This window comes from Lepidochelys kempii, chromosome 7 (assembly GCF_965140265.1).
Source record: "Lepidochelys kempii isolate rLepKem1 chromosome 7, rLepKem1.hap2, whole genome shotgun sequence".
Taxonomy (NCBI): Eukaryota; Metazoa; Chordata; order Testudines; family Cheloniidae; genus Lepidochelys; species Lepidochelys kempii.
In genome coordinates, this window is record NC_133262.1 from 45,004,570 (window position 1) to 45,017,392 (window position 12,823).

Here is a 12,823-nt window from a genome sequence, read left to right on the forward strand (position 1 = left end):
TTAAAAACAAACCAAGGCGCGAACATTTCCCCTAGTAAAATTAGTAAAACTTCCGGCGAACGGGGAGGTTACAAAACCCAATATTTTGGACAGAGGTGGGTTGACTCGGTCCCTTTAATTCTCACCTGATTGGCTCTCTCCCGTGTTCTTCCTCATAGGAAAACCTTTGCCGTTCTGTTCCAGACCATATTGCAGCTGGGAAAGGTTATTTTGCTTTTCACAATGGCTCTCTATGCACTGGGGACAGGCATCTCGCAGGGTTGTTAAGCAGCACCCCATCAGCCTCCCAAAAAGAAAATGTGGGGGTAAGGAGAAGCCATAGCAACTGCAGGGAGCAGGGACTGAAAAGGGAGAGCATCCCCTCACAGAGCAAAACTGGGGAAAGTTTTGGCTTGTGTTTTCCATTAAATCACAGCTCCAAAGTGCGGTGTTGAACAACTGTTTTATAGAGTTCTGGCTCCCTTTCTCTTTTCCCTCCTGGACTTCCTGTTTATTTCTCTTCGTTCCATGTATGGATGCAGCTGTTCTTCTCTCCCCAAGATGCCCAGGGCTTCCCTCTAGCAGATTTTCCTGTCCTGACCTGGGCTTTCTCCACATTAGCGTGTTTCTCTCCCCCTCATTCCTACCCTTCATGAGCCAATCTACCTTCCATCCCCTCTTCCCAACCTGTCTGTCCTCTCTCCTTTCCCATGCCCAACCTCTTTGCATGGAGACTGGAGCCCAGCTCCCGCTCACTATCCAATGCAGCTGATGAGAGTGTTTTGGAGGGTGACTGGCAGTGAATTTGCAAGGCTCTCACTCTTTCACTCCAAGAGTGGGTGAATGTCATGAGCTCACATTAAGATGGAGAATTTGGGACAGACTGGAAATAGAATGAGGGTGGCAGGATACAGAGATGGTGAATTGGGGAGAATAGAACCAAGGCAGCAGGACACACCATCCAATGCAGCCACCTCAGGTGCATTGTGGGACAAAAGGTCCCAGGCCAAGAAGTGGTGGCTGTTTAGCCATAGCTGTGTACTGGCTTCTCCCAGACCAAATGTGGTGACTGGCCCATCCTTAGAGGGACAGGCCTGCAAAGCTGAGCAGCGTTGCTATGATATGGACTCCAGAGGCAGCACTCTCTAGGTGAGAGACTAATACGCCCCCAGTTAGATTTCATGAGTCATTGTGTTTGTGGAATTATTTTACACTTTGCAAGCAGGTTTTGGTACTGAGGAGAGGTGCCGAAGCCTGGAGTCTGTTTATCCACAGCACAAGCAACAGCATGCCATGGTCTCTACAGGCTGCTCCAGCAACGTACTTCAACCCTGCAAGGACCACCTATAGGAGTGACAGGGGAGTCTGGATTCTGCATCTATTCGCTGCCTTTTCTGTAATGCCAGCAAGAGGATGGGGAGCACATCGAGCCAGTTATGGCAGTGGTTTGGTGTGTGGACAGGGCAGGGGGCTGAGACTATGGACTCATTTCACATAGGAGTCACCCTTTGCACTGTAACTCTCAGTTGCTACTGTCCAAGGCGAAACGGAGCTGGTGACAGGCGAAAAGCCCCGTTCCCCATTCCCAGTGTCCTGCCTCTACTAGTTCCCTGCTGTTTAATCTCAACCCTTTAAACATAGATGCGTTTTGTGATAGCATGAATGATTGTTTGTGTTTTCCTGTGGGCAGTGAGTGCCTTTCTGGCTGGGAGTGAGGAAAGCACCCTGCTCTCTGGTGGATGGATTCCCTTTGACTCACTAGCCCATAAGCTACATGTGCTCTCTCTCTCTCTCAGCAGAGGAATGATGCCCTGAGCTGGTGCCTTGATGTGAGGAGATGCCCACAGGATGCCTTTCACAACGCCTGTGGGCATGAGAAGACTCCCGCAGTGGCCGAGTGTCTGGTGGGCGTTTAGCAGCCGTGATGTGGGAGTGTCAGGTGGTGAGGAGACCATGTCCCCGGCCTGCTGAGCCTTGAGATTGACTAGGTCTGGTGAAGGTGGCCTGGGAAGGAAGGACACACGTGGCATCTTGGAAACTAGAAGTGGCGTCTGACGAGATGAGGCTCCTCACCAGCCCATTGCGCCGGATGCTGTTGGGCCTCCTGAATATGAAGGAGAGGGAGGGAGTCCTGCCAAATGCTGTGTCCTAAACCCTCACCGCCTGCTTCGGAAGCAGAATTTCAGTGCTAAAATGACAGCCACTGAGCTGGTCAGCTACTGGCGAGGTGTGTTTGAGGCAAACGGGATCCCTGAAGCACAGGAATCCAGCGAATATATCGTTTCCTACGTCCTGGGAGCAAAGACAGTTAAGTGGTGCAGAAAGGATTATGGTTGTGTAGTCACAGCACTCGTGATTCATCAGCGGACTTGGTGATCTTGACTAGATTGTTGAATTTCTCTGGGCCTCTGTTTCCGTAGCTATGAAATTGGGAGACTGACACTTCCCTGTCTCATACGGGGATTGGGGTGAGGCTGAATTCATTAATGTTTGTAAAGCATTTTGCCCTCCTCTAATGATTTCTATACAGGGGTCTGCCAGAGTTAGCACTGGTTATAGCATGGGAAACAGGCACCCAGATTGTGCCCGGACCTATGGCTATGTGGCCTTGAATTTGGCCCACTCTCCTGAACCCCAGAACTTAGCAGGTAAATGCAGAGGAACTGTTTGAGTAAGTCACTTCTAAGTCTCTGTGTAGATTCTGCTATTGATTTGGGATCTCAAAAAGTCTGGGGTGTTATTTATTGGTGAATGTTCCAATACCCTTTAAAGGTGCTGTTCAGGGACAGGAGAAGGAGGTGAGCAAGCTGCACAGTTGGGCAGGTATTAAAGCTATTTCCTCTTCAGTTTCACAGCTTGGGTGCTGGCAGCCTCTCCACCCCGCTCACATTGGAGCAGCAGCAGCAGATCCAGAAGCTGAGTACGAAGCGGCTACAAAGGTAGGAACGTCCCCTTTTAAAACCATCCCACCATCTTTTCCTTCCAGTGGGAAGGAAGTAGCATGGAGGAAACAAACAGAGCGAGGAGGGTTGTGTTCACATTCAATGGGCTAGAGCAGACGCTAGTGCTGTGTTGTCGCTGAATGACCAGGGAGTGGCGGTAATAGGAGTCTGCCATTGGAGCAAGGAGGCTGCATCGGGTGGAACTTTACAAAAGAGGCCAGGGCCAGCTGGATGTTAGCTCTGAGTCCATTAGAGAAACTATGAGTAGTGCCTCGTGCTTCCACTCCCCTGTCAGTTTCCACTGGCTACGGTCCTCTTCTTGGCTCCCTGACCTCAACTGTTGTGCAGTGTTGCTGTGCAGTGTTAAATAGCTGTCACGTTCCACCCCAGAGATGGCAGATCCAGCCTCTGGGGAATTTTCCTGATGCTGGGGTCTCTCTGGCTGTTGTAGAGTTGGCAAAACCCAGTATTCCCCTCCCTTCCCCCCAGGATCTCTCAGTACAGGGGTGAATTTGGCCAATGTCTGCAAGTCACCTGGAATTGGAGATGGTGTGGCAGTCTGTGAGGAGAGGAAATGCTTAGGGACTTGGATTATTGAGAAAACTGAGACCTCCAGAAGGCATCTGGAGTGAGCCTAGAGGAGATATGGAAAAAAACCTAACTCTTTGGATACTGCAGACATACATCCTCCCAATTATCCATGTGACTGGTGGTTGTGGAACATGCTTGTGTCCTGCAGTGAGGGTTAGCAATGCGATGCATGACAGAGGAGTCTGTTGGGGATTCTAGAAGAGGCATCATGTGTCAGTAGTGGATGCTGGGCTTCATGTATTATCCCCTCACTGCCCATGTGTTCATGGGTCATCTTGTTAGACCCCTTCAGTTCCACATCCAAGGATCTTTAACAGTGCTAGGCATTGCCCTCCATCCCCTGAAGTGAAGTTGCTGGCAATGACAGTGCCCATGGCTTGGAGGTTGATAAGAAGGTGATTGAGGGCTTGTCTGTAACAGGGGAGTCTAGTCCTAATGTGATGTGTAACCCACCCCCTCCTGTTGCAGGATGCCTGTGCAGTACGTCCTTGGTGAGTGGGATTTCTGGGAACTGACCCTCAAGATGAGACCCCCAGTCTTCATTCCTCGGCCTGAGACAGAGGTAAGACCTTGGAAAGGAGGTGTTTAAGCTGCTCTTCCATACACTGCGTTGCTACAGATGTGCCCTGTACTTTATGAGAGTCTATAGGTGATGAGCTGCCCAGACTGACCATCTCACTCTTCCTTCGGGGTCGGGTGCAGGAGGAGGCAAAAAAGGAGATATGAGACTATTGTAGGTGAACTTTGCTTCCTGGCCCATGCTGTTGGGGGAGAGGTTGTGTTTCTCCCAGTTCCACACTAAGGCAGGTTTTGTTAGCGATTCTATTTCACCTAGGCCAGTCACAAGGAAACCCCAAGTGGAAGTAGTTGGAGCGTTTTCCTTTTTTTCTGCTATGTAATGGCTTTCTCCATACCCTAAGGACATTGTTAATGGAGCCTAATGGCTTGGTACTTTGATACCAGAATAAGAAGCCTGCAGCTATTCAGAGTTTATGTTAACAAAATCAGCCTGTGGTTGGAGGTAGCAATCACTCTTCTTGAAATCTCAGGATATTGGTAGTGGGTATTTGTGTCTTTGTTGGTTCAGATTGAGCCTGAGTTAGTAGGGGATGGAAGCTGGTCCCTTTGGGTAGCTTCTGCAGGACAGGCACTGAAGAAGCAGGACTCAGATCACTGACTCATTCCCTAGGCCACCAAACCGGTCATTTCTGGCATGGGCTGGATTTGAACCAGTGTCCTAGACATGGTGGGGTCCATATCTCATCAGCGACCCCTTGAGTCACCATGTTTTCCTCATCTGCCCGGACTGATGAGAAAGTAAGGAGACTGGATGGCTAAGAGGATTGGCCATGGAGCTTTTCACCTCTAGCTCTCTGGCTCAGATCTGCTCCCTGCTGGTTAGTAACTAAGTACTTTTACCATTTGACTACAGCTTGGTGGCCATTATGAACTAAATTGCTGCGTCACTGCTTAGTTCCTCCTAGGCAGGTGCCCACGTCACAAAAATGACCGATACAATTAGCCCCCTTGCTGGCAGTCTTAGAGGTGCCAAAGGCAGTGAGTCATGGAGACTGAAATACCTCACCCATATAGGACTGATCTGCTACCTCAGGGGTGAGCCATGTTGAGGGGGGGAGAGAGACTGTGTGGAAAGCACCTAGATATACTGTACTTGATCTGTAGATAAAGAGAAGACCTCCAGTCCCAGGGTTTTTCATCCTGCTTCTTTCATTAACCAAAAATAAAATATTTGGGAAAAAAACATTTCTGTTATTTGGTTAGGCAAGAGAATTGGGGCCCAATCCAGCTCTTCCTGAAGTCAATGGCAAAGCTCCCATTGATTTTAATGGGAGGACGAGCAGGCCCTCGGTGAAGAATCCCATTACCCTCGCTTGTACAGTGACCGTATGAATGTTCAGCGCTGGAGTCCCATTCAGGACTGTGACATCAGCGCAACCTCATTAGTTTCCTACTAATAGAGCCCTGGAAATCTGTGGCTATCTGCATCCATGAACCATATTTGCAGATTGTGGATTGGATGCAGATACAAATTTTTTATCCATGCAGAGTTCTACCTACTAGGCAAAACTGCACCAAGATTGCTTTCTCTAAATGTAGTGCTCGCATCCAAGAGTGGAGACTGCCCGAGTTGTGTCTGATGCCTTGCTTTTATCTTGCTGGTTATGGTTATTCAGTTTGGAGCAGGGGCCCTGAATTATTGTTTTCTTAGTTAGAAAGCTGCCCCTCAACAGCTACATCCAAAATCAACCGCCAAAAAGGACAGTTTCTAGCAGCTGTGTTGCGTAGGTAGTCCTGTTCTTCTCAACTTCAGAGAGCATTTCCAGCCTCTGACCCTCTTCTAATTCAGCGCTGCAATGTTGGCACAAATGCCAGAGGGAGCTTGTATGTTCTGAAAGTCAAAACATCTGCTGATGAGGCTTCCTTAGGTGCTGTGCTCCAATTCTTTCCATGCAGCACCAGCCCCGCCAGTCCTTAAAGGCCTATTGCATACAGAGCAGGCCATGATTGCCAATGCAAGAGAGTATTGCTGGTTTTGCCCATGTGCTTGCATTGTTTGGTAAATACATCTCCACTGGCCCAAATTACAATACAGTGTGCTGGAACATGCTGCATTTAAAGGTGTTCAGCGCAGGCAGGAACCCAGAGTGAAAAGCTAACTGAAGCCATGTCTACAAGGGAAAGTCTTATCAGTTAGACCACTATAACCCACTGTGTGGACACTCCTATTCCAGTATAAGAGTGGCTTTTTTTTTGTATAGCTTGAATCCCTTCACAAGTGACATAAATTAAACCTAAAGGAGGTCTCTGTAAACTGGAATAAGACTGCCCACATAGGAGTTGATCCTGGTATAACTACAGTGGTTCACACCTTAGGTCGGGATGGGCAAATTTTTTGGCCCGAAGGCCACATCAGGGTTGCAAAACTGTATGGAGGGCCGGGTAGGGAAGGCTGTGCCTCCCCAAACAGCCTGGTCCCCGCCACCTCCCCTGCTCCTTGCCCCCGACCACTTCCCCTCCCCCCGCGGAACCTCCCACCCCTAACCCCCCCCCGGAACCCCACCCCCTATCCAACCCCCCCTGCTCCCTGTCCTCTGACTGCCTCGACCCCTATGCACACCCCCGCCCCCTGACAGGCCTCCTCCCCTCCCCCCCGGGACTCCCACACCTATCCAATCTCCCCGTCCCCTAACCGTCCCACCCCAGAACCTCTGCCCCATCCAACCACCCCCTGACTGCCCCCCCGGGAACCCCTGCCCCTTATCCAGTGCCCTCGCTCCCCACCCCCTTACCATGCCGCTCAGAGTGGCAGGACAGGCAGCCGCACTGCCCGGCCAGAGCCAGCCACACTCCCCGCACAGTGGCGTGGCTGCGGGGAAGGGGCGACAGCAGGGGAGGGGCCAGGGGCTAGCCTCCCTGGTCAGGAGCTCAAGGGCCTGGCAGGACGGTCCCGTGGGCTGGATGTGGTCCACGGGCCATAGTTTGCCCACCTTAGGTTATAACAAAAAATCTTTTCCATACAGACAAGGGCATAGATATCCTAGCCACAGTGCCTTTTTAACCAACAAAATGCAGCCACATTCCTTCATTCCACCCGATGGATCCCAGCTGAAATCTCCTCAGGGTCACCCCTGTTCTGCACATGGGTGCCAAACCCTTTGTTGGCACAATCCTAGAGATTCAAAAGGCTTTAAATTTCCCCTTTGTTGAGGTTCCTGGGAGTGTTTCTTATGTCAGCGAATTCCTTTGCAGAGAGACGTGGCATGTCTTGCCACCCACTAATTTACATCTAATTTGCCAAGCCTAACTGGAAGGAGGAAGCAATCAGGCAGGCACTTGTGAGAGGCCAGAGGCTGGCAGGCAGGTGGTCTGTGCTGCTGCTGAGTTTGGGAGGACAGAGGAGTTGTCCTATGTATCATTTCATCTGGAAATATAAGAGGAAATAGCAAAGGATCTGATGAGTGAGGGTGATAGGGAGGAGTAGTGGGAGGGTGCTGATGAGTAGGGTTTAGAGGGGAACCTACCCTGTGGCAGAGTAAGTATCTGTCATACTCAGAAAGCGCAGCAGCATATACCCCAGGCTGCTGTTGCTTCTCTTTTAGCTGTTGCTGTTTTTTGGCTTTCTGTTGTCTCATCATCATTTCTATAATGTCATATGCTGGTCAGCAGTGGCATGGCAAGAGATGGTGAGGTATGCTGAGCTTCACTCTTGCTGCTGTGTAAGTCTGTGTGTTGCTCAGGTCTGATTCTGTTGATCCTACATTAAATAATGGGAGCACCTGCTGCTGGCTCAGATGAAGCTGCTGTATTTTGAGCCAGCCACTTCTGGTATCTGATGCAGAGAGATACGGCTGAAGATCTGTGTGTTCTTTGTCTGGCCTTAATCCCATCCTACACTGTCACCATTCCCAGCCGTGCCCTCTAGTTTAATGTCAAGCTAACAAAAACATTGGGAACTCAGTTGTTTGTTGTCTCGAGAAGGTGTGTGGGCAAGACCATTTATGTCACAATCACAACAAACATGTGGCCCAATTGACAGGCCATTGACACTACGTGGGAGCACTCCTGGGCCAGCTTTGGGGGAGGATAGTTGGATAGGAAGTGGGTAGGGACAGGTCCAGATATTGAGCACCATCCAGCTGGGTGATGCTTTGTGCATGTACTCTTTCCAAGCACCACATACTGTGTATAATCTGTTGCACAAGCTGAGTGGATGTTCAGCTCCTTTCACTCTGCTGCTTCAGACATTGAACTCTGTGTGGTGTGTTTCAGGGGTGAATGTTGCTTTGCATATGTTGCCAATGTAACTTTTCAGGAATTCCATTTTATTTTAAAAATGCAACAGGAAAATCTCTGATTTATTTTTTGAGCAAATAATGTAGTCAGTACATTTGAGCTGTCTTCCTGCTTGTGATTTGTCTGCAAGCAGCTTGCAATGTTCTCATAGCGATTGGTGGTTAGAAATCATTCACCAGATAACGTCTGAATAATTCTTGGTCTGTAGATCATGCACAGGCAGCTCACTGCCAGTAATTCTTATCCCATATTTGAACTGGTTCATTCTGTTTGCACGCAAGTCATCTGGCATGTTTCTGTTCCCTGATTGGCTGAGTGTAACTCTTACTATTGAGACTCTGATGCAGATATATTTACAAGTACAAAATGTGCTTCCTGTTGCTACTTGGTGAAACTTGGCTGCTTCCACAAATGTTCCTGCCTGTAAACATGGACACAAGCTTGGAGAAGGGGCTGTCTTTATTACACATTTGTAGAGCACTTAGTACAATGGGGTCCTGGTTCTTGATTGGGGCCCCAAGGTGCTACATTAATACAAAAAAGAATAAGGAAACAGACGTGTAAGGGGTGTGAAACCAGCAGAATAATATTTGATTGTATGAGCAAATATATAAATGAAAAATAAACACCTTTTTCTGGTTTTCTTTTTCACCTGTTTGAAATTCATCACTTTCTACTCTATTCAAGTTCTTACGCTGCACCCATCTCCATGGTGTGTAAACTCTCAACCCACATTTTTTTGCATTCATTTCAGCTTATATGGTTTCACACCCTTTCTTGTATTTTACATTAGCATTTGGATTCCTTTGAAACCCATCATGGTAAAGCTGAAATTCCATGTGAAACCGGAGTTCTTTTAAGCTCTAATAATTGGCTTTGAGTCCATGAGTGCTCGTTCAGTTCAGATCCTTGCCAGATTTCTTTAAGAAACTGATACTAAACTCTGTCTCAGAAAATTTCTGCCTATTCAAGGGCTGCCTAAGATTTCTGAGAATCAAAGTGAAAGGCTCAAGACACCAAAAACCTTTTGTAAGCAAGGTGGTTGGCTTTATTTCTGTGTTTACATCCCAGATTTACCTATATCAGCAGTTTGCATGAGTGGAGATTTTCTTGCCAAAGGTTGGCTTTTCTCTACTTTTGATGTACTGTTATATATCTTATTTTTTGGATTGAAGTGGTGCCTAGTAGTCTCCAGCATGGACCAGGACCCCATTGTCCTAGGTGCTGTAGAAACACAAAACGACCGTCCCTAGCCCAAAGAATTTACAGTCTAGATAGAGTATAATTTCACAATGGGTCCTTGGTCTTTTGGGGAAACACCTTCCACAAATTCCCAGGCTAGATTGTGTGCTGTTCTTCTGCATAATGTACAGGTGTTTTAGCCTCTTATGCAATAGAGAAAAACAAAATAATGTGAAGGATGCCTCAAGCCAGAGGCAAACCATATATTATCTTACCTGTGTAAGCACAGGCTAAATTAAGCCTCCTCATAATTTCATGTATATGAGTTTTTAATTTGATCCTATTATTTACCTCCTAGATTATTTTGGTAATACACGTCTCACCTCTAGAGGGCACTCCAGGCTCAGATTCACTCTCTAGGTTCATTTGACGTCCAGGAATTATTTTCCTGTAGCTCATGATTAACAGGGTTTCCCGTGTCTGTTTTCCTCCTTGACTGGTGAGGCTGTATTTTTAGGCAAATTAAGGCTTGCTTTGCTTTGGAGATGGCTTTCCTGCCAGAGAGGGATAGTTGCTTCCATCCAGAACCTTCTGAAACTCCTTCCTGTGGACTTGCTGAATGGAGAGCCACAGGAAGGGACAACTTCCAGTTATCCTTAGGAGGCTTTGCCCCCTAAGCCACAGAATGGTTAATTAGCACTACTTCTGACCCTCCTCTTAGGCCTTGTCAGGGCCCACCGCCCCACTTGAGCCTTAGAGGATTCATCATGACAACCTTTGACACCTCCACAGCCCTGTGGCTGGCTGGGATATCAGCACCATTTCAGAGCTGTAGGAGGCTTTTTAACCCCAGACAAGCCTGTCTTAGATTAGTTGTGGGGGCTAGATCATAGAAATAGATCACTGACCTGTAAAGAGGAAAGGATGGAGTCAGGACTAAGAGGCACATTCAGCATGAGAGATGTGTGCGTGTGTGTGTATGAATCGTAAACCCCATATTCTATGATGCACGTTTCCGATACTCCGTGTGCAAAGACAGGAAGAGGGATGGCTAGCTGGTTATCATTGCTGTGGGGCAGAGTTAAGGTTTTTTTGGGGAACGTGCATCCTTAGTTGTGCATTTCTTAGGTTTCTGACTCCTTTTTTTGTTGGCAAGAGCAGGGGTATTGTGTTTTATTTATAACTCTGATGTTCTTGAATGGGAGTATGCACTAAAACCACTGCTGTCTACTTGCCCCCTTCAGCTAGGGGTGTGATTCCTAGATTGCAGAGAGAGACTCACGTTAGCTCAAAAGAGTAGTGTAGCCACAGAAGCCTGGGGAATGGTATCCTGATCCAGCTGCCCTGATTTACGTACCCACAGGGTTCAGGCGGGTTTGTACTCATGGTAACTAGCCTGTGCCACTGCTCACCGCTGCCCATGTTACTGTGACTACAGCCATCGAGCTAGTGTAAGTATGGCTCTGCAAGCTGGGGATCATACCCCTACCTTCAAGTGTAGGCTTTGCCTGAGTGACATTTTGTTTGTGTTGAAATATGTTCTACAAGCATGTGATCAAAATTGGACTCATTGAGGGCTTTCATGGATTATAACTGAACTTTTAGTTAACCTTAATTATGAACTTTGTAATTTCTTCAGAGCCGTACAAAAGGGAGAAGAACGAGAAAGATCTGGACTCGTTAATCTGTGTATTTTAAATAGACAGATTGCAAAGTGGGGGATTTCTCCACTGTTTTATGTGTAAGCGGCATTATGTTCATCTGCTTGAGAAGCCAGTATTGATGCTGGATGGATCGAAGCCTCTGTTTTTATTCCTCAGACTCCTTGTTAATGCCACAAATTGCATCACTTTTCAGCAAGTGCAGAAGACATGTAGTCTAGTGGTTAGAGCCATGGATTGGGAGTCAGGAGACTTGAATTCTCTTCCCAGTTTTACCAGTGAGCTGCTGTGTGACCCATGGCAAATCACTTCCCGCCTTTGTGCCTCTGACTTCCCTGTGTATGAGGTGGAGATGCCAATGCTTGCCCACCTTTGGAAAGGGCTTTGGGATCCTTTGATAAAAGGAGCTATGCTAGGGCAGCTGGAGAGTGCCAAAAGAGACTCAGAAATGTCAATTTTTAATTAAAAATCCCCAACCTTCCTTTGCAAACACAATTTGCTCCCCTCGGTGCTGGGCAGAGAGGAGGCAGCTTTCCTTTAGGGACACACATGGACCTAGACATGCTTGGAGTGGATTGACTTAATGCATGCTCTGGGTATCGCCCCTCCACCATACTAGTTGTTCCCTGTATCTCTCAGCCCTCATACCACACATGGACTCTTACTTTCCTGCCTTCCAAGCCTCTGCTCCTTTGGAATCCTATTCTGTTTGAGATTGCGATCTCAGGTCCATGTTTTTCAGGTCCTTAGCTAAGAGGCAGTGTGATTTAGCAGTTAAAGTACAGGGTGGGAAGTCAGGACTAGAGCTGTGTGAAACTACCGCAGAAAAGTAATTGGGAAGAGTTATTTGAATAAAGCCTGTAGATTAGCTTGCACAGAATCCACAACCCATTTCCTTTGTCCCTCACCAACATTAGCCTAAATGGGGTTTTAAGAACACAGAATCCTGCCAGACAGGATGAGCTGAGTGGTTCATGTTGTCTGGGATCCTGTCTTTGATAGTGGCACCCGCAGCTTCAGAGGAAGCTGGCATTTTGCAAATGTTCAGGGGCAGCTATGAGGGGATGAAGATTAACGCTGGAGGCATCCATGTAGCTGCCTCCTGGTCCGTATAGGATCAAAGGCCCCCCTCAGTGGCCTTGTGTCCGAAAGCACTAGCGTGGCTGCCTCAGCACCCCATTGGCATGGAGTTGTCTAGGGTCTGTGTGGGAGGCTTGTGAGGTGTGTCCCTTTCCCCACACTGCCAGCCAGGGGATGAACTGGGATTGCTGTGAGCTGTGCTGCCATCTGAATATGGAGCTGGCCTGGAGGCCTTGTGTTTAAAAGGGGTCAGGGGGGAATTTCCATGGCTTCCATATGCTCACGTTTCCTGCTTGGCCTCCGTGTGCCCTGTTGCAGATCGATTGGGAGCCAATGGACAAACAGACAGGAAGGGGGCGATCAGATTAGGCTCTGCAGGGAGTCCTGGATTCTGGAAAGTGCAGTTTCTGGGGGAAAAAAAACACATGTAAAAACATTCCCAGGAAGCGAGAGTGTGTGTCTCTGGGTATTTGGACAGGGGTGTACACCCAACCTTCTGTATCGCTCACTGTCTCTCCCTGCTTCCCAACTCTAACCTGAGAGATTCATAGGCAGAACACCACCCTGAATGTT

General features: G+C 48.1%; 1 protein-coding gene across 1 annotated transcript in view; it reads left to right on the forward strand.

Moving 5' to 3' along the window:
• Window positions 1-230: 230 nt before the first annotated feature.
• The window catches only part of HEMK1 (HemK methyltransferase 1, mitochondrial release factors N(5)-glutamine), a 46,747-nt gene continuing 34,154 nt past the window's right edge, over window positions 231-12,823 (forward strand). Inside the window, 5 exon segments of the mRNA XM_073352478.1 lie at window positions 231-305; window positions 1,776-2,087; window positions 2,090-2,286; window positions 2,827-2,918; window positions 3,981-4,074. Coding sequence (XP_073208579.1) covers window positions 2,039-2,087; window positions 2,090-2,286; window positions 2,827-2,918; window positions 3,981-4,074 — 432 coding nt within the window. The 5' untranslated portion in view covers window positions 231-305; window positions 1,776-2,038.